The sequence below is a fragment of the Poromitra crassiceps genome, assembly GCF_964638095.1.
Source record: "Poromitra crassiceps genome assembly, chromosome: 5".
Classification (NCBI taxonomy): Eukaryota; Metazoa; Chordata; class Actinopteri; order Beryciformes; family Melamphaidae; genus Poromitra; species Poromitra crassiceps.
In genome coordinates this window covers 56,587,519-56,615,469 of record NC_139642.1, presented here as the reverse complement: position 1 = coordinate 56,615,469, position 27,951 = coordinate 56,587,519, and the positions used below count along the sequence as shown (strand labels likewise).

The window sequence follows — 27,951 nt, the reverse complement described above, 5'->3', positions numbered from 1 at the left end:
CGGAGTTTCTGCATATGTTTGGTTAAAAGTAAGATATCTGTATCAGTCCGCATTCTTCCACGCAAGCTCGCCACAATATTGTTTGGGGAGGGTATTTTTCCAATCACTTGGGGAGGGTCAAGGAAAAATTTATTTTGATCGGGGAAGGGGCACAGCTTTTTATTTCAGAGCACACCAAATCCCTCCAGTGACCCCCCCTTCTAAATAACGAACGGTCCCTTACAGCACCTGGTATTCCCAGGCGGTCTCCCATCCAAGTACTAACCAGTAGGCATGGGTCGATTTCCGGTTTTACCGGTTCGGTTCGGTATACGAGCCCAAACCGGTTTGATCACGTGCAAACCGAAAAAACCTAATTTTTTTTTTTTTTTTTTTTTTTTTGCCAGTCTATTCTGATTGCACTATTGTTCGTATTAGCCTCTTCTCAAGTTGCACTAGTAGACAAAAGTCTTATTTTGTTTATTATGTTGATGTTTGAAGAAAAGTTAAGCTGAATAGTTGTGAGAAATAAAAACAGTGTGTTGTTACAGTTAAAAGGTTCTGCTTATTTGTATTCAGTGTTCGTGCTGGTTGGCAGCATACCAGCTTAGAGGTGCATTATCGCCACCAACTGCAGCCGCTTTGATACGTTTTTTGGGGGAATATCGAACCGGTTTCAAAATGTTCAAACCGACCCATGCCTAGGCCCTATATTGTGTGAATTTGTGAGTTTTGAAGTTTATAAGGCAGCTCAGCTGTAAGCCAATCCATTCTGATTGCACTGCTTGTGTTTTTATTAGCCTTTTTCTCAAGTTGCACTATAGGCAGAAGTCTTATTTCATTTATTATTTTGATGTTTAGAAGAAAAGTTGAGCTGAATAGTTATGAGAAATAAATACAGGGTGTGTTTGTTACACAGGTGTCCTGCTTCTTTTTATTCAGTATCATTGCTGGTTGACAATACCAGCTTAGAGGTGTATTATCGCTATCAGGTGGACTGAAGTTGCACTACAGACAGTTATGGGCCACACTCGGGAGCCCTGCTTGAAAAAAAAAAAAAAAAAAAAAAAAATTAATTACAAAAAAAATCGGTATACCGGTTCGATCCGGTTTAGACGGCAATATCGAACCGGTTTTAAATTTTTCAAACCGACCCAGCCCTACTAACCAGGCCCGACGCTGCTTAGCTTCCGAGATCGGGCGTGTTCAACGTGGTATGGCCGTAAGCAATTTTTGCAGCAGCAGGAAGGCCTTTTATACAGGTTCAGAGCAGGGGTATAGACCCTTCTCACGGGGGCCATTTTGTGTCGAGAAGCCAGGGTAAACACAGGTGCAAGCAAAACACTAATGAGGGTTTCCAAATTCCAATCATGGAAGTTGGAAACCCTCATTAGTGTTTTGCTTGCACCTGTGTTTACCCTGGCTTCTCGACACAAAATGGCCCCCGTGAGAAGGGTCTATTATAGTGAACTAAAGTGAAAACTAGGTGTGTGTGTGTGGGGTGGGGTATTTTAGTTAACAGATATAAAAACTAGCCGTTAGGAAAAAAACTGAAACGGTATTGTAGACTTACAAAACTAAAATATAAAACAAGCATGAGGAGGCATCATGTTTGAGACTGGGATGTCTACATGACTGACTCAAAAGACCTTTTCCACAGCAGCCATTTTAACATGTCATAGCGGGGTCTCTGTAAAGGTTACTGCACTGCCACTGGCCAGCAATAGAGAGCCGCAGGGATGACGTATTTTTGTAGGCTGAATGCGGAAGTCCCGAACTTCCTGGTTCCACACTGTTTCTGTCTATGGGATTTTTGAATGGGTTTTTGGCGATATGCTTCAAATAATGTCTGTGGGCAACGCAAGTTTAATCAAACGCGAACCAAGGTTCAGCGGGATAATCTTCACACATGAGGACCACTTTCATGAGTTTTGTAGCGTAAATGCGAGCCCTAGAAGTAAAATGCTCGAGCTAAGCTAATCCTGAACTACACACTGTCGCATAGGCTTCACGTCACGTCAGCACTCAACCTGGACTGTTGTTGATGTGTGCACTGATTACCTCGGGCTGAACGGGGCTGAACCAGGTGAGGGAAAGAGAATTTCCGTGTTCGCCCTTTGAAGTGGTGACGTTATTGACGTATATATCCACATCGACTCAGCAGTGTAGTCTCATTTAGCCGTTTGCTAGCTAGCCGCCCGTTTAACGGCATGTAAAAGCTTCAAAACTCATAAAAGTGGTCTTCATGTGTGAAGATGATGTTACTAAACACTGGTTCGCGTTTGATTAAGCCAGCGTTGCCCAGAGAGATTATTAGAAGCATCGCGCCAAAAACCCATTCAAAACTCCCATAGGCGAAAACTGTATGGAACCAGGGGCGTTAGCATCGATGATTTCCGGACTCGTTACTGCGGCTCTCTATGGTGTTCAAGGCCCTGTCTCCCCTGGAGAGGCAGCAGAGCGCCCTCTGCTGCTTAGAAAGTTAAAAAGCTTACAGCACCTGGTATTCCCAGGCGGTTTCCCATCCAAGTACTAACCAGGCCCGACGCTGCTTAGCTTCCGAGATCGGACGAGATCGGGCGTGTTCAACGTGGTATGGCCGTAAGCAATTTTTGCAGCAGCAGGAAGGCCTTTTATACACGTTCAGAGCAGGGGTATTATAGTGAACTCAAGTGAAAACTAGGTGTGTGTGTGTGGGGAGGGGGATTTTAGTTAACAGATATAAAAACTAGCCGGTATTGTAGACTCTGGAGAGGCAGCAGAGCACCCTCTGCTGCTTAGAAAGTTAAAAAGCTTACAGCACCTGGTATTCCCAGGCGGTCTCCCATCCAAGTACTAACCAGGCCCGACGCTGCTTAGCTTCCGAGATCGGACGAGATCGGGCGTGTTCAACGTGGTATGGCAACCTCATTGAATAAGCCTCTTACCTCAGTGGGCATTCCCCTGAGAATATCTGCTGCTTCACTAGCTGAAACATAGGTATGCTTTAAGAGAAACATTGGCAGCTGAATCTTCAGACTATCTGGACGTATCTCTGGATACTGTCCAATGACATCATCCATTTCCCCAGTAAGGAGAACATTTTCAATTTTTTTCAAGGTCTGCATATCTGGTTGGCTGAACCGTTCTTTGAGCTCCAGCACCTTGAAATAATCTGCCCTGTAGTGTTCCTCTGGTGTCTTTGGTTTATGCTGACTAGCCCCACCAGTGAACCTTTTGGGGGGATTTCTTTGGTGAGGGATGACAATCGGCTCAATATCAATGGACTCTGTCATTGACACTGCCTTCTCAAAGACGTCTTTAAACTTTTCCTCATCCCTCTTTCTTTGAAGAGCTGAGCTAACATACTCAAAAGCAGCCCGCATGCCTCCGATTGTCTGGGTCTTCTTTGCAATGACTTGTTTAAGCTCTCAAGCTCTCCCAACACCTCTGATGCTACCAGCAATCCAAGAACAGTTTTGCCCTTCTGGAAGCGATCTAGAAGACCGTTGGCCCTTGTGCCAGAGTCAGAACCAGCTGTGGCCATTTCCTCCAAGCTTGACAGCACGGCCTCATACTGACTAAGCACTCTATCGACAGCTTGTCCATGCACTGTCCATCTAGTTGGACACAGGGGTTTCACTGTTTTAGTATGCCCTTCTGCTATTTCCTGTCCAGCCAATATCCCCTTGAACTTCCCTGAATGGTTACTTAGAGTTCCAAGTTCATGGACCCACTGCAATGAGTCACGCACTAGGGGAGAGGCATTGCAAGCTGACTGTGTTATGAGATTTACACAGTGTGCAGCACAGTGCACAATACATAGAGAGCCAACGGCTGTTCCCTCTTCAACACTGCCTGTGCCCCAGACCACTTCCCAGACATATTCGCAGCGCCATCATACGTCTGACCACGTAAACCTGACTTTGTAATATTCAATCTCAAGAGTACATCAACAGCTAGTTTGGCTATCTGCTCACCAGTTGTCCCTGGCATCTCATACAATCCCACAAAGACTTCCTGTGGCACCAGGTCATGGTCCACATTAGGGCTGGGCGATACGACGATATATTTCGTCTGGACGATAGAAAATGTATTTCGTATGATATGATGCTCTATCGTTTATATTGTTGTGTTGCAAATCACACTCTTTACGGCAATATTGTCCATCATTTGGATGACGCTGTGCTTTCTTTTTTACTCACGTCCACAGTCCACACACGCACCAGACTGTGTCAACAAGCCCATTGTGTCCCTTTATAAGTGGCACAAATCTAAGGTGACCAGATTTCTGAAATGAAAATCGGGGACATTTTCTGGTCCACTAGGGGGGCCCAGGGGGGGCTGTGCCCCCCAGGCTTTTAGAAAATTGTGTACATTTTACAGTAAAATGCATAAATCTGGTGCAATTTGAGAGCAAAAGTAAGAGGCTAGATCTATGAAGAACTTTGTGATTTTGAAACAATTGAAAAAGAAGCAGTTTACAATGTAGTTATCTGGCACATTTTACCACAAATTAGACAGCCTAGGTAATTCATGGGAAATAGGCTACTGGTGTATTGTGTAGAGTGGCAGGAACATAGAGAGGGACAACTTCTCTCTTTGACCTCACCAACTGGTGGATAATTTATTTCCACAAAACAAAAACATTACAGTAGTGATTTATTACCTCAGTAAACACTTTCCTTGAGTTTAGGGTGTCGCTCACCAGTTTCAAGTAGCCTATTCAATGGCCACATGACCATATTAACTGCTAATTTAATATGAAATGCTGACAAAATAATTAAAAAAATCATGTTAATACTAAAAGGCAATTTTAATGATTAAAATTGTAATCTAGAGATAAATATGACCTATTGTGTTAATTTAAACCAGGGGTTATCAAAGTTTTGATGGCTGAAGGCCAATTTAGGGAACAGTAGGCTAAATGACTAGATAATGATCCATCGCCAATCATGTTAAAAATTGACATTTTTTTCAATGGAGTTTGGTGTACATAAAAACGTTTCTGACTTCTCTGCAAAAACGTTTTGAGTTAGTTACTGCACTTACTTACCAGATAGTTTTACTGTACTTTTAACTATTCAAAACAACTGGGATGGATAACCCGCTGAATGGGGTCCGGTAAACAAGGACGGTAGCAAAAGCAGCAATAGAGCTGTCACGTAGGGCTGTGCGATTTTGCCTAAAACTAAAATTGACGATTTTTTCTCTCAAAACTCGATTTTCGATTTCGATTTCGATTTATTATACTATTATACTTCTCTAAACATTTGTTGCCCTGCAGAGCTCTTTTCCCCCCTTTTTTCCATAATTGACAATTTACGCTTTTACTCTGAAGGTAGAACAACTCAACTTCCTGTTTTAGCTTGCCGCTGCTATGCTTAACTTCCTGGCTGTTGCTTGCTAACTTGACACTGGTGGATTTGCGTGTTCCTCCGTGAGATAATTATATTAGTGTCTAAGCGACCACCCGTGCTCGGAGTTATATCTGTACTAGAATAACACAAAGTCACAACAGGAATGCGTGGAACTGCGATAGCAGTTAGCGGGAAATTCAGACACACAGGGACAGGTGAGTCAGCTGAGGCAGCCATGAATACAGCCAATCTATCAGTACTCGGTGGCCTCACGTGTTGTTTTGTTATTATGTGAACTGGCAACGTTTCATCGTCCGGTGATAATGTCTGTGTTCGTGTGCGCGCGTGAGTGTGTTGTGGCAATCGTTATCTTGTAGGCTACAGCCTGCAGTGCAACAAGCTGCTTTTTGGTCGGAGGTGTTGAAATAAGTCCATTGTGCTGCTGTTTTTAGTAGCCAGTATCACAGCCTCTAGAGAGACTTTACACAAGTAGCAGCATGCGTACATGAGAGAGAGCCGCCCCGCGTAACGTACTTACCCTAGTTAAAGTGAAAATTAAATTTAAATTAAAAAAAAAAAAAAAAAAAAAGATTTTACGATTTTCATTTTTTTAACATCGTCCTAACTAATTAATTCGATTACGATTCAAAATCGATTAATCGCACAGCCCTACTGTCACGATTCCTCGAGTACCTCGAATAACTCGAATAATTAAATTGATCGAGGCCAAAATGATTCGCCTCGACACGCATCTGAGTAATAGAAGAGAGTGGGTAAAATAGAAATTCCGACGGAACCTTAAGGCAACACGTGAGAGCGCGTTACGTCAGTCCGTCACTCTACCTGAAACGTCAACAAACGGGACCACCCGAAAATGTGGCTACACTTTCCCAAGATAGACTCAGACAACACTGGTTGCAACATTTGTGATGTGAATTGCAAAGCTGGCCAGGGAAACACCTCAAACTTGAGGAAGCATGGTCAAACACAAGATATATTTACAGTACCATAAATTCCGGACTATAAGCCGCGGCTTTTTTCCCGTTTTTTGGCCTTTTTTGCCCCCTGCGGCTTATATAACGGTGCGTCTTATCTATGGATTTTTTCCAAAAAAAAAAAAAAATCTCTCTTTTTTTAGCACTCTTTCTAACTATAAATCCACTTCTGTTTTAATTTCCTCTCTTGCCCTCTTTTAACAACATAACATAACATAACATAACACAACACAGGTAAGCAGAAAGAAAAAGACGAAGCAATCACGCCATGAATGAGGAAATGACTCACCTGCTGGAGGCTGGAGATACACGCTTGGGCTAAACTTTTACTCCGTGAAACACTATCGATTAAGTCCGACATCGCTCAGAGGTTTTGAGCAGCTTGAAAACAAGTTTGAAAACGTGCAGAAGTCCATCCACTCACTCACTAAAGAAACTAAGGCAACCGTGAACAGAGTTTATAATAGTAAAAGAAATAACATTCGCCTGATCAATGTAAAAGAGGAGCTGAGATCGGTGACATGGACGCTTTCGTGGCAAAATCCTGTGTTACATCCTGGACCTGAAGGAAGGCGAGAAACCACCAGAGGTGGACAGGGCACACCGGGCGCCTCGGCCACGTCCAGACCCCGGCCTGCCACCGAGGGCCATCTTCATCTGCCTACTCCGCTGGCCCGACCGTCAACTCATCCTCCAGGCTGCGGGGAAGAAGCCCCTCACCTGGGAGGGTACGCGCTTTTTCGTCCGGGCAGGACCTCTCCGCGTTGGTGCAACAGAAACGCGCAACATACAACAGCATCATCGAGTCAATGGATATCGCTTTGGCGTACTGTACCCAGCGAGACTCGTCATAACCAGACCGGACTATCTTTAGCACTCTTTCTAACTATAAATCCACTTCTGTTTTAATTTCCTCTCTTGCCCTCTTTTCACCACACCGCGGACACTGTGTGCCCAGCGGCGGAACAAGAGCTCAAAGTGAAACTGCCGAATATCTTTTGAGTTGGACTGGTCAATAGTACTGTGAGTAACTAAAATAAAAAAATAAAAAACGGAATTCTCTCTTCTTTAGCACTCTTTCTAACTATAAATCCACTTCTGTTTTAATTTCCTCTCTTGCCCTCTTTTCACCACACCGCGGACACTGTGTGCACTGTAAAAAAAACAAAAAATACCACAATGTGTGATTTTGTCTGGGGATTAGTGACCTGACTTTTGTTTTGTTGAAATGTTAATAAATGGGAGCTTCCCCAAACAGCGATCTCTTTCCCGACATTCCTCTCTGTGCACGAACCCTTTCATATGGTAATTAAACATCAAAACACCCGCGGCTTATAGACCGGTGCGGCTTATAGAAGAAAAAAATAGTCACCTTTGAAGGTGCGGCTTATAGACCGGTGCGTCTTATAGTCCGGAATTTACGGTAGCTAAATGCTGAAGACTGTAACGTATTACTAGATAGGCTGAGGGTGAATGAAGCAGGCAGCGCACCGCAGCTAATGTTAGCAGCACCTCCTCAGCTGTAACGTTGAGAGAGGCATCGACTACAACATCAGATAACGTTATTTAATTAGCTAGCGTTAGCTGGATAAGTTGTTTCACTGCAGTTGTAGTTGTTCGATAACGGGGCTTTTCACTGTCTTCACAACGACTGCAAAACAGAGATCGCTAAACGTTAACGTTAGCGTTAACGCTAACGTTGCTGCAGTAATTGTCAAGGGTTCAACATAACGTATTTCCTCAGCCTGTATAGTAGCTATCAACATGAAATAAAAAGCATTTGACAGCTTAAACCCGTGGCTTTTTATTTGGAAGGGTTACATTTGCCGTAATCTTTATTAACATGTCTTAAAATGCATTAGAATCTTTTTATTTTTATTTTTTGGGGTTAAAGATTTTAAAGATTTTTTTTAATGAACATTAGAGCAAATATAATACGAAAAGCCAAAGGGTTAAGCTCTCAAATGCTTTTTATTTTATGTTTCTATGTACTACAGAGCCTGAGATATGAAGGCTTTAGTGAATACCGACCGCTCTGTCTGAGAAGTTTGGACCGTTTTCTGTGAGAAATACAAAGCTCAACCTAACATTAACGTTAGCGGCTAATTTAACAGCGTTTTGTGTGTGTGTGTGTGTGTGTGTGTGTGTGTGTGTGTGTGTGATCACACTAGCCTGTTGGTGTGTGAGAGAGAAAGAGAGAGTGAGTGTGTGTGAGAGAGAAAGAGTGTGTGTGTCATGCAGCTGTAAGGTAAATGAAGGATGTAAACTAGCTAGTAAGCCATTCATTCATATTATTTAACGGTTGCTGTACACTGGAAGAACTCAAACGTCAGGTTGAAAAGATGAATGGTGCCACTGCCAGTTCTATGCAATTTAAAAATCAAAATGTTGTTTTTTCTAAGAAAGAAACTAATGTAGTTGTTTATTTGAAGAGATTTATCTTATTTTTTGGTGTATATTTACGATAAGCCTTTGAAAACACAAAAAAGGGTTCTTATCCGATTACTCGATTAATCGATGGATTATTCGGTAGAATACTCGATTACTAAAAGAATCGATAGTTGCAGCTCTAAGCAGCAAGCAGACGCCGCCTCTCGTTCGCCACCTCTGGGGCTTCAGTTGCGGGCGTCTGGGTCCTGGGAAAACCATGGCACGGGCAGAGGCGCGTGATTTCTAACCCCACATAGGATAAGCAATAACCACGCCCTGTGGCGCCGGGATTGGCCAGGAGCAACACTGGAGGGCACGCAGCCCAGCGATTTCATGAACCAACTGAATAGCTCTTGAGAACGGACAGCGATTTCGAGAGCGGACATTGAAATGAATTATGGTCACCTTAGCCATAGTAATAATAATAATAAGCATAATAATTGTAATCTAGGGAGAACATCTACTCTGTGATCTACTCTGTCACACACAGGCAGCACTTTGCACAACGTGCGCACGACAGGCTTTTGTGGTGCCGCAAATGCTCTGTTATCGAGTTTCTTGCCAGTATTATTATTTGACTTTGTGGCCAAAATCGGGGACATTTTCGGGGACAGCTCCAGCCGGGGACAGAGCACCGAAATCGGGGACTGTCCCCGAAAATCGGGGACGTCTGGTCACCCTACACAAATCAGCCGTGTGTAGGCTAAAGAGCAGGGAGATGTTACCTCCATTCCGTCCGCCTAGTCTACCCAGGCATTTGCGCTGTGTTAAGTCCGCTTTTGATCCATATTTGCGTGTGTCCTCCTAACGTTAAACCTGGCAAAACATCTCCTCTCATCATCCCAAGGAAATCCCTTGAGGGCTGACAACAAAACGTCTGTCGTTAGCTTTAGCTTTTAGCTTTCCCTGTGTGAGTTGTGTTAGTTAACGTTGTTCTTCTTCTTCTACCGTTTTATTCTTCTTCTACTGAACATGTAGGTATTTTGACATTGACTAAATAAATACTGCCGCCTAGTGTCCGCTTTTAGATATGATTCCAAATTAGTGCTTAAATCAAACACATCAAATGCTAGTGTCCTCTTTGAAAATCGAACTGGTGGCATGGTTCAGTTTGTGTTTCATTCTACTGCCCTGCAACTAATTATTATTATTTGTGTTGTAAAGAATAGCCATGCTTATCTGTATTCTGAATGCATGTATCCTTTGTGAGGTTTGACAACATTTTCACTGGTTCAACTGCTACATAAATAAATGGCCATGTGGTCATTTTATATAAACTATAAATAGAATTTACAGAAAATATGCTATATCGTGATATATATCGGTATCGGGATATGAAATGACTTATATCGGGATATGAGATTTTGGTCATATCGCCCAGCCCTAGTCCACATACCTAAAACAGATGGACATTTGCTCTTTTCCCTGTACATCTTGTGTGCCATCCATTATAACTGAAAACTGAACCACTGGTAAGGACCTGATTGTTTCTGCAATACCTCTGACAATTGTGTTGCCAAACAAGGTTAAGTATTCATTTTGGCAAGCGGGACTATCATAATCATGGCAGCGGGAGAGCCAGGAGGAAAGAAGCAGGTCATCATTTGCTAGCAACTTCACTAGGTGGCACAAATTCCCCTCATTTGACTGATGTCCACGGCGTGCTAATCCCTGCCTACCAAGATACCTAACAGCACCCACTATTTTCTCCAAACAGTGCCACGCTACTGTCTGGGATTTAGCACATGCAGTTGATAACTGTGTGTGCACTGGTGTCTGCTCTTGTGCATTGCTGGTCACAGCATGCTGGTGTGCTTTGCTGGCTTGGTGGTGACTAAAGCTTGCTAGTGCATTCTTCCAGTTTTTAAAGCAACTTGAGGAGAAGGCAGGGTCGTTTCTCTTCTCTAATGTGCTCTTTTTTACTGTATATGCCTTAACACATTCATAACAGAAAACCTTTTTAAATGTAGGACTGTAATGAATCCAGGGATACTGACTGTACGTTATTCTGAAACCTCAGTGTCTTGTTGTGAAGTTTCTGTACTTCAACAAACTTTGCATCAGGCTGGTACGGCTTGCTCCCCAGGTCCACTGCTCTCACTTCTCTCACACCGACTGTCTCCTAAAAGATAAATCAACAAATAACCTCAACATGAGTCATGGCTGAATAGCTTTTACATAATTTTACATGTAAATAGTTAATTTACAATTAATCAATTTCAGCATTATGTTTAATCATCATCTCAGTATCAATTTAATGTTAGACGGTAGACCTCACCTCATCATCAGACCCTGATGCACCAGATGCACCTGTTGCATCAGCGTGCTCTACATCTCTCTCTCTTGGTTGCTGGTGCTGCTGTGTCTCTTCACTCTCTCTCTCTCGGTTGCTGGTGCTGCTGTGTCTCTTCACTCTCTCTCTGCCGTGTCCCTTCACTCTCTCTCTCTCTTGGTTGCTGGTGCTGCTGTGTCTCTTCACTCTCTCTCTGCCGTGTCCCTTCACTCTCTCTCTCTCTTGGTTGCTGCTCCGTCTCTCCACTCTCTCTCTGCTGTGTCCCTTCACTCTCTCTCTCTCTTGGTTGCTGCTGTGTTTCCTACGTAAAAATGATTTTTTTTTGTTTTGTTATTTTCATGGGAGAAATTCATTTTTGAAAATGGGGGGAATTCCCCCCTTGCTTCATATAGGGGGATACACAGTTTGGGGGGGGAGGTGATACTACTTAGCCTATGCATGTAACAATGCATGTAACATGTACATATACATATGTAACTGGACAGGACACTTTTCTCTAGCATCTTCTTGCTCGCGTTTTGCAGGTTAGCAGCTGTAATGTAAAATGATACTCTGCTGGTTCACACAGTTTAACGTTATAAGATAAGATAAGATATTACTTTATTGTCAGACAGAGTCCGAAATTTGTCTTGCATCCTCAGACACTTGTTTCTCATCGATACATACAATAGTGCAAAACGACAACCAACACCATCCTCAAAGTGCATAGTAGACAAAACAACAATAACAAAAGACAAGAATAAGGAAAGTGGCTGCAGCGCTTCCTTAGTCCCTATCTAGAGCCTCTAGCCTGATTCAACAGTTTGACAGCCTGGGGCACAAATGCGATGCGTGATGCGCGTCGGACTTTCAGTAATAAAATTAGTGGTGTGTTCCTTCCTCCACCTCCACAACAATGACGTCTCGTTTTGCTAACCTAACGTAACGACGTTACTTACAGTTGCTGCAGTGTGACCCGGAAAATAGCTTCTGATGTCCCTCTTCTTCTGAGGGGGAGGAGGAGGAGGAGGCGGCATGTCGGCATGTTAGTGTGTGTCAGAGCCATGTGTGTGGGTGGGCGTTTGTTTCGTCATCAGCCAAATGAGCCAATCAAACGTGAGTTTGGGGGGAAAAAATTGGACTGGCCCATTCAGTTGTGAAAAACAGGGGTAAATGTAACTTTGAACATAATGCAAACTAATTTCACTGATGGTCGGGTCAATTCTATCCTTGCAAAATATGGGAAGACAATCTAAATGACCTATATAACTGCACTCCAAAGATAATGCAAATAAGGTTGCTTAAAAGTTGATAGGGACAATTGGACACCCTGAAATGTTGATTGTGACATGTCACGAGCAACCCTATGCAAATCGACGCGCTTGGCGTCTACTATGGTACTACAACTACGGTAGCCTGTGACAGTCATTAAGATCACATCACAACAGGTACCAACTATAACCGTGCCAACTGTGGCTGTTAGTTTGAGACAGCTGCTGTCGAGTTTAGCAGATATCCTACCAGACAAAGATGGGTATAATAATAATGCATGCACACTCAGTGCGCTCATGCACAACACTGATCTTGTCCTAGCCCCATAACGTGATGCCGCTTACTGTACTTACTGTACAGCAGTTGGCGCCACACAGCGTTAGAATCCTCAATAGGTGGGCAAGGGCAAGGCTGTTTAAAAAGCTCTCCTACCCGTATCCGACCTCCGATTGCAGATCCGAAGATATGATCGCCAGCCTAGTGAAGCCAGTAAGTTCGCCGGGGCGGTTATGGCTAGGTTAGGGCGCATGATACTCCTGCGTGAAACAACCGTTTAGAAGCAGTCTTTGCACAGCCTGCACTAAATTTACAGCAGGGTGTGTTTGATTTCACTATCATGGTGCACGCGGCGAGCAAACAACACATGCGGCTGTCAGTGATCAACGCAAATCCAGCGCACCTGGGAAGCAAAACATGTCATGAAATACTCAAACTCCCAAGGTTCCTGTCGGCACTAGGAAGCTTCTCCTGTCCTCAATACGGCACAGGCGGGAAAGGTACACGGCCCCGGTCACGTTGGTGCCTTTCTCGAGCTGCGATTGCCTGCCCAGACATTGCTCCCCTCAAACAACTTGACGGTGCCATTGTGCCAGCGATGCGCACCCACAACAAGCCTGTTTTCATAACACGGATGGGGTGTGGCGTCCTTCACTGCTCACAACAATATTACTCAGCTGTCTCTAGATACAGTATATAGCAGTGGATTGCTGCCTTCTACTAGTGCTGAATATCACATTTAGGGCCCTATCTTCCCAACGGCGGTAATTTTGCGTTAGCGCCCGTTTTGCGCTGGAATAACGCCGTGCAAAGCCCTAATTGTGGGCGTGTCGGGCCGCTGCGCTTCACGTCATCTCAGCGCAAACCCCGATAGGCGTGTTTATGCCCATATTAATCCAACTTGTGGTGCCTGCCTTTTTTCTTGCTTAGTGCAAGCAGAGTGACAGTGTGTGTGAGAGAGAGAGAGAGAGAGAGAGAGAGAGAGAAAAGAAAGAGGGAGAGAGTCAGAGAGAGAGAGGGGGAGAGAATGAGAGAGGGAAGAGAGAATTGGAGGATGAACCAGTTAGGATTCGTAACGAAAATTGATGCTTTTGTAATTAGTAGCCTTTTAATTAGTCGTTTCGCTCATATGCTATAACATCCACATTTAAAAATATTAGTTTCTTTAATAGGGTAGGGATGTGTGAGATTGTATTTCACTAGCCTATACCAGAATTGTCCGCTCGGGTTAAGCTATTGTTGCATGGTGCAGGGAGAGAGGTTACCAGTGGCGTAACGTCATTGCCATGGGCCTAGGGATGCAGCGGTTTCCGGTTTGAAGGTATACCTCGGTTTCAAAAAGTCACGGTATCAAAACCACTAAGTTTTGCCGTCATACCTTCCCCACGGTATCAGCTGTTTCCCCCTGAGAGAGAAAGTGCCCAGACAGAGTGCAGTTACGCGGCCCCTCCCCCCAGCTGCCCAGTCTCAGCAATCAGTGTAGCTGTGATCGTCAAGAAGTCATCAAGTCAATCGTTTACTCCCGTGCGTAGCCTATTGTAATTCAACGTGATAATGGCTGCTGAAGGAGAATCCCCAGAACGTTCCCCCGGGCGGTGGGCCGCGGCCCCGTCGAAAAAGACAAACTCCGCGGTGTGTGGGAATATTTCGGTAAAAGCAGGGACGGCCAGGGAGGATTAGAGGGGGAAATACCTCAAACATAGCCCTTTTCCCACATGCGCTTTGTACCGCAAAATGACTGGTACGTGGTCTAATGCCTGCATGTGAGAAAGGCGCCGTGCCGGTATAAGCGCGACCCCGTCGTCGCGGAGATTTCACCACTTTCCAGCCTGTCAGAAGAGCGGTATGCGCTTTAGCGGATACTAGTGAGAAACGGGTGCAGTCATTTTCCGCGACACTCTCATGGGCGAGGTGTACACACGTTGCTTAATGTTCCAGCGGGCATAATCTAATCATTCGCGCACATTAAAGCAAACTGGCGAAATGATCTTGTGATAATAAGAGCAGTAGCCTATGTCAGCTTCATGTGTGGGTGTGCTGTGCTGATTTTCCCCTCTCCTCTCTGCTCGCTCTCTGGCCACAGTCCGTCCTCCTCCTTCAGTCACAGCCCGACAGGGCAAATGCATGAAGCGAAAGTGGAAGTATTTTGCTTACGTTGCCGACAGCGAAGGCAAGCCCGGACACATCAAATGAAGCCAGTCTGTAAAAAGTGCTTCAACGCGATGCAGGTGAACGGATAAACAAGCAAACTTATTTCACCATTCAGAGTTTTGCCGACACGTCACTCCCCCACTCGCTCTGCCCCCCCCCCACATACAGGCAATTTCGCTGATAGATTCCCACATGCGCGAGCCGAAGTGTGAAGGGAAATGTCCGATATTGACTTACAGGTAATTTTCCGGTACGCATGTGGGAAAAGGGCTCATGAATCAGCACATCTGCAGGAACAACACCCGTCCTTCCTTATTTGCCAAATTCAAGGTACGTTAAACGTCTTGCGTCATCATACATCGTGTCGGACATAAACCATTTCCACCGGCAGGAGGATGAACGTAAAATAAACACTGTCATAGGCTAACGTTATCGATAACATAACATGGCTAATTAGCACTCAGCTGTCTTTGCTCTAACTAACGATAACATTACTTGACTGAGCGAACGTCTTATGCCGGCGTATTGCACTGAAGAGAAGTAACAACAGTCATTAAATAAGAGGCAGAGGTGTGTGTGTGTGTGTGTGTGTGTGTGTGTGTGTGTGACGCACAGAGAGGCAGAAGTGTGTGTGTGTTTACATTATGTCTGCTTGGATCCATTATAAGCTAGCAATGCGCTACACTATTTCTCCTGTGCTTACAGCACATGCATCCAGTGTCTGCACTGCTACTTTCTTCCAAAATATCTGGATCTCTAATATTTGCCCTACAGTACTTTTGGATACAAATAAAAGTGTGTGTGTGTGTGTGTGTGTGTGTGTGTGTGTGTGTGTGTGTGTGTGTGTGTGTGTGTGTGTGTGTGTGTGTGTGTGTGTGTGTGTGTGTGTGTGTGTGTGTGTGTGCACATTAACATTGAAACATTTATGTCCAGTGTCCAATCCGATTTGACAAAAGATAAGCATGTGTGTTTTAGTTTTACATACGTTAATTAGATGAAATAAATAGTTCAATAACAAACAAAAAAATGTAGGCTATTTTTTTGTTGCCAGATTTCACAATAACACATAAAGGTCCGCGATACCGTGATACCGTGAAACCGTGGTATTTTTGTCCAAGGTTATCAAACCGTCAAAAACTCATACCGCTGCATCTCTACATGGGCCCCGGTGCAAATATTTGCTCTGGGCCCTACCTACAGTAACAATTATATTGTTATAGAAAATATGGACTCACTCATTATTTTTTCGTCAGGTAGATTGTTAGCCATCTATTGTGCATTAGCAGGACCCCTGAAGGACCCAAGACAGTCGTAAACAAGAGCCATGCGAAGGGATATTCCTCCTCTCTTGCTCCAGCTCCATATAGAGTCAATGATGTCACCAGAACCTCACAGGAGACTCCGCTGAAGACACGTTGGAAAGAGGACGCGTTCGTATTTTCCCATACGATGACGCCAAACCACTGAATCCAGTAAACTAAACTTAAAGCTATAGCATCCGTTAGCCTAGTAAGCTACGTGAGGGCAAGTGCTGACTGCATAATACAGCATGAAAGTTTATTTGGAGTCGGACTGCAGCCGAAACCGTAAGTACTTTATGTCTCCCCAAAGCGAGACTCCCTCTTCATGGGCCCTTGACAGCTCTGGGCCCCGGTGCACTGCACCGCTTGCACCGGCGATCCTTACGCCAGTGGAGGTTACTGTATACTATCAATGGTTACTTATAGCCTACTGACCGGTGTTGTGTCAGAAACTGATTTTGATCCGCGGGACCACGCAGTGCTGCCTCGGTAGTGCCTCTATGTGCACCGACCCCCCCCGCCCTGCCTACCTGGCCCAGCTCAACCTTATCCGGGAAAACCACAAAGCACCCCTCCCCGCGCTACACACAGACTCCCGCCCCGCCAGACCCTCGTTCCCCTGGTAATCCAATTCAAAACGCACTATCACTTTTTCGCACAAAACCGTGACAAATGAATTCTCAAGGTGAGTTTTTTTTCTGCAGTGTAGGTTAAGTTGAAAATCAACGTGGCATTCTGAGGAGGGAATTGTGTGTCCGGGCGCGAGCCATGCGTAATGGGCCTATCCAAGCGAGGATTTCCTGCACTGCGCCGGAGAATACTGTCTGCGCTCAGGCATACGCCTGGCGTAGTGGGGTTGTTTGTGCTAAGACCACCTATTTGCTGGCATTAAAATTGAGAGCACCCAAGGCCCATTTTTCTAACACATTGCGCTGGAACACCTATTTTGTAACGGCCAACGCCCAAACTTCTCTTTGCGCTCGGCACATACCGACGGTATCTTCCCCACAGCGCTAAATGACACTTGCGCGAGACACATGATAGGCTAGAGGCCCATGGACACGCCTGGGCCACGCCTACAACTGTGTCATCCCAGCGCAAAACTGGACGGTGGAGGCAGACGATAGTTTAAAACGCTGGGAAGATAGCAATAAGAGGCGCGCAAATGCAGAGCAAACGATAGCGCCGTACAACGATAGGGCCCTTAGTGTCTTTAAATGTGTTATCTTTGTTTAGGAAATGTTCCATATTTATCTGTAAATAGATAGAAGGTGGATAGGCGAGAGTGGCTTCTCACTGGAGTTGGTGGGAATTTAGGCCTTGAAAGTTTTTTTAAATAGACATAAATAGACATGGGTCATTGAAAGTGCTTGAATTAATATCTTCTGCAAGAATAGAAATTTAAGTTATTTAAAGTTTTTTTTAACCTTAACAAACGTAGAACATGGCTGACTTCCATATTTTGGGACTTACCTTAGTGGACGAGGTGAGGTTAAAAAGATAGGTAAGGGATGGTGCAATAAAATCTGCAGCTAACTTTATGAAGAACGGTTCAACATTTTCTGGACCAGCAGGTAAATTTGACATGTTTAACAACAAGCATGAATTCACAATAGCTGTGACCACATATGTCAAATGCAGGATGGTAAGGGCAGCCCATCCTCTGCCACACTGCATTTCAACCCCCCCCCCCCCCCCCCCCCTTTTATCAAATTGGCATAAACACAAACACACACCTTCACACATACTTGACCTCCATCCATGCAAAATATTGGCCTCCAAGGGTGAAAAATGTGGCCGCTAAAGGGTGGTGAACTTTTTGTTGACACACCAACCGACAGTGACTTATAAATAAATAAATATAATATTTTAAAATAAATAAGGTGATTAACAGGTGTGTGTGTGTGTGTGTGTGTGTGTGTGTGTGTGTGTGTGTGTGTGTGTGTGTGTTTTTCAGACTGACTCGAGTCCAGAAGATGGAGGCAGGGCAGGGCAGAGCAGAGTCTCCAGCACCCAGCTGTAAGAGTGATCAATCTAAAGGCAAACCTCCAGAGTTCAGTAATGAACCTGGACCCCCAGACACAAAGTAAGAGGACTGTAGCACTCAATAACATAATAATATCTGGAAGATGTAGTAAAATCTGCACTTAACTTGATCAAAAATGTAATAAACCCTAAAACTCCAGATAGGCAGAAACAGTGACAGTGTGCAACATCACATCCATTGTTTTCTGTCTTTACTAGAACTAATGATGATAATGTATCAACCATTTGTGTTTGCAGCAGTCAGTACCACAGGCAGAGAGCAGAGTCTCCAGCACCCAGCTGTAAGAGTGACCACTCTAAAGGCAGACCTCCACAGTTCAGTAATGAACCTGGACCCCCAGACACAAAGTAAGAGGACTGTAGCAGCACTCAATAACATAATAATATCTTGAAAATGTAGTAAAATATGCACTTAACTTGATCAAACATGTAATAAACCCTAAAACTCCAGATAGGCAGAAACAGTGACAGTGTGCAACGTCACCAACCGCGCTGGAAGTGGGGAGCTGCCGGGGCTGCAGCCCCCTCTGGTGGCGGCCTCAGCCCCTGCACCTTCCTGACGCAGCCCCCCCCAGCAGCCCCACCCTCATTTGGCGAAACTTCAGTGACTGTGTCACAGGCATCTCTCTCTCTCTCTCACTCCCCTCATTTCCCCGTGGGTGCTCTGGTCTGGGCTCTAGGCTGTGGCTGGGCGGGGTCGAGTCACTTTACATTGATTTGATAGCAAACTCCACCCACCCGAGGCCCGCTGGCGGCCCCGGGTTACAAAACGAGTTGATCAAAACATAGCCCAATCTGATTGGCTGCATGAGTCAGTGCACTCTATGTGACCCTGCTGACGTAGTGAGTAAACACACTTGTGCATTGAGCGGTATCAGAGAGAGAGTGACAGACTGACACATCTGACAACACAAGTAGCCAAAACAAAATGAGGAGATTTTTTATCACAAAACCTAGTGCGTTTTCCACCACCACCAGTGCAACCGTGACGAGTAGCCTACGACTTCCAGTTCCAGGTGAGGTGTAGTAGTGTATTTAATGTTGGTTAAAACTTTTGATCTCTCAATCAATGTGTCTGTGTGGGTCGGTCGCTGATGCTGACGCTGTTCATGTTCTATGTTGCTGAGATGAGTGTGGTTTACAGCATGCTTCGGTCGCTTGTTCCTATTCTGTCGAACTGAAGTGGTGTGTGAAGTGTGTGTGTGTGTGTGTGTGTGTGTGTGTGTGTGTAGGTCGCTGTTAAATCTCCTATGGTGCGTTTGCGTCACTACAGCTTTATCGCTTTATCGGGGGATGGGTTGGGCGACGGGCATGCGCAAGCATGGGCACACACTGGCACAGACATAAATCGGCGCCCCTGATTCCATTCAAGTTTTAAGACAATGTGCAATACAAGTGCCAACTTCACGCAGCATGCTCGCACAAGGACGCGCCGCGCAGCGCACTTTGCGTGTGCTCGCACCTCGCACGTGCACGCGCACGCACCTCACACGTGCACGCGCAAAGTGCTCGGCGCGGCGCGGCGCGGAGCAAGTCCGACTATATGCTTCAGCCCCCCTCGTGGGAGATAGCTTCCCGCGCGTCTGAACGTCACATCCATTGTTTTCTGTCTTTACTAGAACTAATGATGATAATGTATCAACCATTTGTGTTTGCAGCAGTCAGTACCACAGGCAGAGAGCAGAGTCTCCAGCACCCAGCTGTAAGAGTGACCACTCTAAAGGCATACCTCCACAGTTCAGTAATGAACCTGGACCCCCAGACACAAAGTAAGAGGACTGTAGCAGCACTCAATAACATAATAATATCTTGAAAATGTAGTACAATATGCACTTAACTTGATCAAACATGTAATAAATAGCAATAAGAGGCGCGCAAATGCAGAGCAAACGATAGCGCCGTACAACGATAGGGCCCTTAGTGTCTTTAAATGTGTTATCTTTGTTTAGGAAATGTTCCATATTTATCTGTAAATAGATAGAAGGTGGATAGGCGAGAGTGGCTTCTCACTGGAGTTGGTGGGAATTTAGGCCTTGAAAGTTTTTTTTAAATAGACATAAATAGACATGGGTCATTGAAAGTGCTTGAATTAATATCTTCTGCAAGAATAGAAATTTAAGTTATTTAAAGTTTTTTTTAACCTTAACAAACGTAGAACATGGCTGACTTCCATATTTTGGGACTTACCTTAGTGGACGAGGTGAGGTTAAAAAGATAGGTAAGGGATGGTGCAATAAAATCTGCAGCTAACTTTATGAAGAACGGTTCAACATTTTCTGGACCAGCAGGTAAATTTGACATGTTTAACAACAAGCATGAATTCACAATAGCTGTGACCACATATGTCAAATGCAGGATGGTAAGGGCAGCCCATCCTCTGCCACACTGCATTTCAACCCCCCCCCCCCCCCCCCCTTTTATCAAATTGGCATAAACACAAACACACACCTTCACACATACTTGACCTCCATCCATGCAAAATATTGGCCTCCAAGGGTGAAAAATGTGGCCGCTAAAGGGTGGTGAACTTTTTATTGACACACCAACCGACAGTGACTTATAAATAAATAAATATAATATTTTAAAATAAATAAGGTGATTAACAGGTGTGTGTGTGTGTGTGTGTGTGTGTGTGTGTGTGTGTGTGTGTGTGTGTGTGTGTGTGTGTGTGTGTGTGTGTGTGTGTGTGTGTGTGTGTTTTTCAGACTGACTCGAGTCCAGAAGATGGAGGCAGGGCAGGGCAGAGCAGAGTCTCCAGCACCCAGCTGTAAGAGTGATCAATCTAAAGGCAAACCTCCAGAGTTCAGTAATGAACCTGGACCCCCAGACACAAAGTAAGAGGACTGTAGCACTCAATAACATAATAATATCTGGAAGATGTAGTAAAATCTGCACTTAACTTGATCAAAAATGTAATAAACCCTAAAACTCCAGATAGGCAGAAACAGTGACAGTGTGCAACATCACATCCATTGTTTTCTGTCTTTACTAGAACTAATGATGATAATGTATCAACCATTTGTGTTTGCAGCAGTCAGTACCACAGGCAGAGAGCAGAGTCTCCAGCACCCAGCTGTAAGAGTGACCACTCTAAAGGCAGACCTCCACAGTTCAGTAATGAACCTGGACCCCCAGACACAAAGTAAGAGGACTGTAGCAGCACTCAATAACATAATAATATCTTGAAAATGTAGTAAAATATGCACGGTTGGTGCAACGTCACCAACCGCGCTGGAAGTGGGGAGCTGCCGGGGCTGCAGCCCCCTCTGGTGGCGGCCTCAGCCCCTGCACCTTCCTGACGCAGCCCCCCCCAGCCCCCCCCAGCAGCCCCACCCTCATTTGGCGAAACTTCAGTGACTGTGTCACAGGCATCTCTCTCTCTCTCTCACTCCCCTCATTTCCCCGTGGGTGCTCTGGTCTGGGCTCTAGGCTGTGGCTGGGCGGGGTCGAGTCACTTTACATTGATTTGATAGCAAACTCCACCCACCCGAGGCCCGCTGGCGGCCCCGGGTTACAAAACGAGTTGATCAAAACATAGCCCAATCTGATTGGCTGCATGAGTCAGTGCACTCTATGTGACCCTGCTGACTAGTGAGTAAACACACTTGTGCATTGAGCGGTATCAGAGAGAGAGTGACAGACTGACACATCTGACAACACAAGTAGCCAAAACAAAATGAGGAGATTTTTTATCACAAAACCTAGTGCGTTTTCCACCACCACCAGTGCAACCGTGACGAGTAGCCTACGACTTCCAGTTCCAGGTGAGGTGTAGTAGTGTATTTAATGTTGGTTAAAACTTTTGATCTCTCAATCAATGTGTCTGTGTGGGTCGGTCGCTGATGCTGACGCTGTTCATGTTCTATGTTGCTGAGATGAGTGTGGTTTACAGCATGCTTCGGTCGCTTGTTCCTATTCTGTCGAACTGAAGTGGTGTGTGAAGTGTGTGTGTGTGTGTGTGTGTGTGTGTGTAGGTCGCTGTTAAATCTCCTATGGTGCGTTTGCGTCACTACAGCTTTATCGCTTTATCGGGGGATGGGTTGGGCGACGGGCATGCGCAAGCATGGGCACACACTGGCACAGACATAAATCGGCGCCCCTGATTCCATTCAAGTTTTAAGACAATGTGCAATACAAGTGCCAACTTCACGCAGCATGCTCGCACAAGGACGCGCCGCGCAGCGCACTTTGCGTGTGCTCGCACCTCGCACGTGCACACGCACGCACCTCACACGTGCACGCGCAAAGTGCTCGGCGCGGCGCGGCGCGGAGCAAGTCCGACTATATGCTTCAGCCCCCCTCGTGGGAGATAGCTTCCCGCGCGTCTGAACGTCACATCCATTGTTTTCTGTCTTTACTAGAACTAATGATGATAATGTATCAACCATTTGTGTTTGCAGCAGTCAGTACCACAGGCAGAGAGCAGAGTCTCCAGCACCCAGCTGTAAGAGTGACCACTCTAAAGGCATACCTCCACAGTTCAGTAATGAACCTGGACCCCCAGACACAAAGTAAGAGGACTGTAGCAGCACTCAATAACATAATAATATCTTGAAAATGTAGTACAATATGCACTTAACTTGATCAAACATGTAATAAATAGCAATAAGAGGCGCGCAAATGCAGAGCAAACGATAGCGCCGTACAACGATAGGGCCCTTAGTGTCTTTAAATGTGTTATCTTTGTTTAGGAAATGTTCCATATTTATCTGTAAATAGATAGAAGGTGGATAGGCGAGAGTGGCTTCTCACTGGAGTTGGTGGGAATTTAGGCCTTGAAAGTTTTTTTAAATAGACATAAATAGACATGGGTCATTGAAAGTGCTTGAATTAATATCTTCTGCAAGAATAGAAATTTAAGTTATTTAAAGTTTTTTTTAACCTTAACAAACGTAGAACATGGCTGACTTCCATATTTTGGGACTTACCTTAGTGGACGAGGTGAGGTTAAAAAGATAGGTAAGGGATGGTGCAATAAAATCTGCAGCTAACTTTATGAAGAACGGTTCAACATTTTCTGGACCAGCAGGTAAATTTGACATGTTTAACAACAAGCATGAATTCACAATAGCTGTGACCACATATGTCAAATGCAGGATGGTAAGGGCAGCCCATCCTCTGCCACACTGCATTTCAACCCCCCCCCCCCCCCCTTTTATCAAATTGGCATAAACACAAACACACACCTTCACACATACTTGACCTCCATCCATGCAAAATATTGGCCTCCAAGGGTGAAAAATGTGGCCGCTAAAGGGTGGTGAACTTTTTGTTGACACACCAACCGACAGTGACTTATAAATAAATAAATATAATATTTTAAAATAAATAAGGTGATTAACAGGTGTGTGTGTGTGTGTGTGTGTGTGTGTGTGTGTGTGTGTGTGTGTGTGTGTGTGTGTGTGTGTGTGTGTGTGTGTGTGTGTGTGTGTGTGTGTTTTTCAGACTGACTCGAGTCCAGAAGATGGAGGCAGGGCAGGGCAGAGCAGAGTCTCCAGCACCCAGCTGTAAGAGTGATCAATCTAAAGGCAAACCTCCAGAGTTCAGTAATGAACCTGGACCCCCAGACACAAAGTAAGAGGACTGTAGCACTCAATAACATAATAATATCTGGAAGATGTAGTAAAATCTGCACTTAACTTGATCAAAAATGTAATAAACCCTAAAACTCCAGATAGGCAGAAACAGTGACAGTGTGCAACATCACATCCATTGTTTTCTGTCTTTACTAGAACTAATGATGATAATGTATCAACCATTTGTGTTTGCAGCAGTCAGTACCACAGGCAGAGAGCAGAGTCTCCAGCACCCAGCTGTAAGAGTGACCACTCTAAAGGCAGACCTCCACAGTTCAGTAATGAACCTGGACCCCCAGACACAAAGTAAGAGGACTGTAGCAGCACTCAATAACATAATAATATCTTGAAAATGTAGTAAAATATGCACTTAACTTGATGAAAAATGTAATAAACCTAATAATGTAATAACTTCAACAATAATGTAATAAAATCTCCTGGCTGATAATAATAATATCAGTAATAATATTTTACTGATAATGTCATACCTTTCAACATCCTATGAATTGCCTCGGTGGACGTGCGGGTGGCGGTGTCTGTCAGTCACCATTTGCATCACGTTTTGTCACGAAAGTAACAAATCGGCAGACCGATACCATGCCACCCCCCCACACACACAGACACAGACACCCCCCCACCCGCCACACAAACTCAGCATAGCGCCACCTACTGGCAAACACAAAAAGTGGTTTATCTCGAGAACCGGTTGTCCGATCGACTTCAATATTGGGGAGTGCGCTTAGGGGGACCTGATGGAGGTCAGTGCTGGATTTTGTGCAATTCAACATAGTGCCACCTACTGCCACAAAAAGTGGTTTACCTCATGGACCATTCATCTGATCAACTTCAAACTTGAGGAGTGTGCTTCTGGGAACTGCCCACAACACACACAGGGCTTACACACACAACACAACACCAGGCCGGAGTCCCAGCAAACTGGCCTTATAATCTAGTAATGTAATAAATTGACTTGATTGTTAAAGTGCAGATTAGGATCAGAAGAGAAGCAACTGTTCTCCTGATGAAAAACACCAGAGGCCCATACCACAAATGTAGGATAAGCAGATCCAGGATCTGTCCTTTGATCTGGTTTGGCTTAACCAGATCATTGCCATCTAGCTAAATCATACCACGAATGTAGTTCTCAACTCGTTAAGTGGATCCAGGTTTTTCTAATCAAGTTGAGAGCGCATGCACCTGAAAATTCTCATGAACAGAAGCTCGTCCACACGAAAGAGGCGTGGTTTGTAACAACTAGCCAATCACAATGCAATATGGACAGCTCCGATTTTACAGCGTCAGATACGCCTATTTCCTCATTCATTGAAACCCACATTAAAGTGGCAAATTAACGGAGCTTTACTGCATGTCACAGTCAAAGTCTGCGTTGGATACGAGTCTGTTACTGAAGGACTGTCTAAAGTTACCGCTTTTATTCACATCAGTCATTTGATTTCTGCTGCTGTTTTTTGCGAGTGTAAACTCAGTCTAAATTTCCAAAATCCGTAGGCCTATTTAGATCATAGATTTAACGTTAGAAATATAGGCTTTGAAAGAGTGACTTTATGCCTCTCTCCGATGTTTTCACTCCTGGTTTCTTGGAAAATCTCCCATTCAAATTGGCAAAGGACCGCCTCACCTATCTTGGCCTCACCATACCCAGAGATCCTAAACTAATATTCAAGCTGAACTTTGGAGACTTCGTTTCAAGACTTAAACAATGTATAGAAAACTGGAAAATTCTCCCTTTGTCTATGATTGGCCGCATAAATTCGGTTAAGATGGTTTCACTTCCCAGGTTCCTTTATTTGTGTCAAAATCTTCCCATTTCTCTAACTTCAAAGAGCTGGACTCTATACTTCTATCTTACATAATATGGAATGATAAGAATCATAGAATCTCGAAAACCCATTTGCAAAAACCCAGGCTTGAAGGCGGACTGGCCTTACCAGTGTTCAGGCACTACTACTGGGCTGCCAATGTTAGAGCCTTAATGTTTTGGTGACAGGGGACCAGTGTTGGGCAAGTTACTGAAAATTGGTAATTAGTTACAGTTACTAGTTACTGCTCTCAAAAAGTAATTTAATTACTTTAAAGTTACTAGTTACTCCAAAGTAATTCGTTACTAGGGAAGGTAACTTTTGCATTACTTTTAAAAGTCCACTTCGATTGTCTTACAGTGTGGCATTGAACATTAATTTGCTTATTGGGGAGGTTTATAGCCTACCCAAGGTCATTAGCCTCTGGGGCTCTGGCTGCAGCTGCAGCTCTCTCCCCGAACGAGGTCTGAGGATCAGAAACCGGATTATCCTCTGAAGTAGTCCGTTATTTTCATGTCCTATAAAGTAACTAGTAACAAGCCCAGTTACTATTTTAGTAACTGTAACTGAGTTACCAAATTTGAAAAGTAATTAGTTAGATTACTAGTTACTGCAAAAAGTAGTTAAGTTAGAGTAACTAGTTACTTAGTAACTAGTTACTCCCAACACTGCAGGGGACACCTGACAACTTGATTTCTGGGACCCCCCTCTGGCTAAAAATGGAAGCCAGCTCTATTACACACTCCTCCCTGTCAGCAATGTTATTTTCTAAGTTAGAAACGCCAGGGGCTCTTAAGAATTTAACCTTTGTGGTAAAAAACTCAGTCAAAATCCTTAACCAGATCAGAAGAGTTCTGAGTATATCAGATATCTCCGCTTATATACCAATTTGTTTTAATCACAGTTTTTTGCCTGCACGATCAGATAGAACCTATCATGCCTGGAGTGAGAAAGGGCTGTGTTTAATCAGAGACCTATACATAGATGGCCATTTCGCCTCTTTCGACCTTCTGAGGAGGAAATTTGAGTTGCCCAACACGCATTGGTTTAGATATCTACAAATCAGAGATTACTCTGACCCCCCACTCCAGGCACCTTATCACTAGACTAGTACACTTGTTTGATAACTATAATAGGGCCTCCACTGAGATGACCCCTGTTTCAATCCACGGGGTCAGTGTTGATATAGTGGAGGATTACAAGTACCTTGGAGTGTACATCGACAATAAACTGGACTGGGCTAAGAACTCTGATGCACTCTACAAGAAGGGGCAAAGCCGTCTCTACTTCCTGAGACGGCTGAGGTCCTTCAACGTCTGCCGGACCATGCTGAGGATGTTCTATGAGTCGGTGGTGGCTAGTGCCTTCCTGTATGCTATTGTGTGCTGGGGCAGCAGGCTGAAGGCAGCGGACGCCAACAGACTCAACAAACTGATCCGTAAGGCCAGGGACATTGTGGGGCTGGAGCTGGGCTCTCTGACAGCGGTGTCGGAGAAGAGAACGCTGTCCAGGCTACGCTCCATCATGAGCAATGACTCGCACCCACTCCACGGCGTGCTAGTCAAACACAGGAGCACGTTCAGTGAGAGGCTGATCCCACCTAGATGCAATATGGAGATAGCCTGACTCCGCCAGATGGGGGCGGCATTGTTCCACAAATTCACAATCCCACCTCCGTCTGGACCTGGCTCAAGATTGGCGTTTAAGGGGCCCTTTACACGAGGACAGTCTCTGGAAGAAACGACACAATAGCGTTTCCTTCACACCTTTTCCTTCACACCTTCTCCCCATTTACATGAGCGCTGTTGAATTTTTAAAACGCCGTAATGTACATGCCAGGTCGTTAGGTGGCATTGTGATGGTCAACGGGGCGTTGCTCGTCACTCCACGGACGTTTCTACATGACGTCATTTCGTAATCGTCTTTCTGGGTTTTAGACACGGAAGTAGATTACGGCTACCGTAGTAATTTTTAGACTTGCCAAAAAGCTGTTTTCAAGCTAAAAAAACAAACTGTTTTAAAGTTGTAATATTGAGAGAGAGTGAGAACGTTACATATATGTGACCAGTTTATCAGAATAAGCCTATTTGGAAATCTTTAACGAGCAGCGAGGATCGGGAGCGCAGGCTGTGCTGACACTGTCTACTGTGTAGGCTGCAGTGAGAAAACACTGTTGATGTGCTTGCCTAACATTAAATGCCGACCGGGTACAGCCATCGGCTCCTCGCAGCAGCAGTAACGCTCGTTATGAACATGTAACTGAAGTCGGCCGCAGTGTAGCTTAATTCTGAATGTTGCCAAGCGTTTGTCGCGTGTGCAGGCACGTCAGAGTTTCTCGTTTCTAACCGATTACATGGAGCGCTCAGCGGGAAGCGTCACCAACAATTCCACTCTAGAGGGTGGTTTCAAAATGTGTCGTTTCCTAAGCGCGAATTCGCGGTCGCCGTCTTAACGGGAGGCACTAACGATAAAATAATTCCCCGTTTCCATAGGA

The 27,951-nt window shown here is 44.7% G+C and overlaps 1 protein-coding gene across 3 annotated transcripts in view; it reads left to right on the top strand.

Annotated features, from left to right (window-relative positions):
- The window catches only part of LOC310777046 (NLR family CARD domain-containing protein 3-like), a 126,683-nt gene that overhangs the window by 17,872 nt on the left and 80,860 nt on the right, over window positions 1-27,951 (top strand). For 2 of the 3 annotated variants that reach the window (XM_083637294.1, XM_083637295.1), the window contains exons 2-9: window positions 17,973-18,101; window positions 18,299-18,409; window positions 19,720-19,830; window positions 20,767-20,895; window positions 21,093-21,203; window positions 22,462-22,572; window positions 23,507-23,635; window positions 23,833-23,943. In XM_083637294.1, coding sequence (XP_083493420.1) covers window positions 17,992-18,101; window positions 18,299-18,409; window positions 19,720-19,830; window positions 20,767-20,895; window positions 21,093-21,203; window positions 22,462-22,572; window positions 23,507-23,635; window positions 23,833-23,943 — 923 coding nt within the window. In that variant the 5' untranslated portion in view covers window positions 17,973-17,991. Of the gene's footprint in view, window positions 1-17,972; window positions 18,102-18,298; window positions 18,410-18,951; window positions 19,078-19,719; window positions 19,831-20,766; window positions 20,896-21,092; window positions 21,204-22,461; window positions 22,573-23,506; window positions 23,636-23,832; window positions 23,944-27,951 lie in introns of those variants that run through there. The other variant, XM_083637296.1, reaches the window with a different exon arrangement.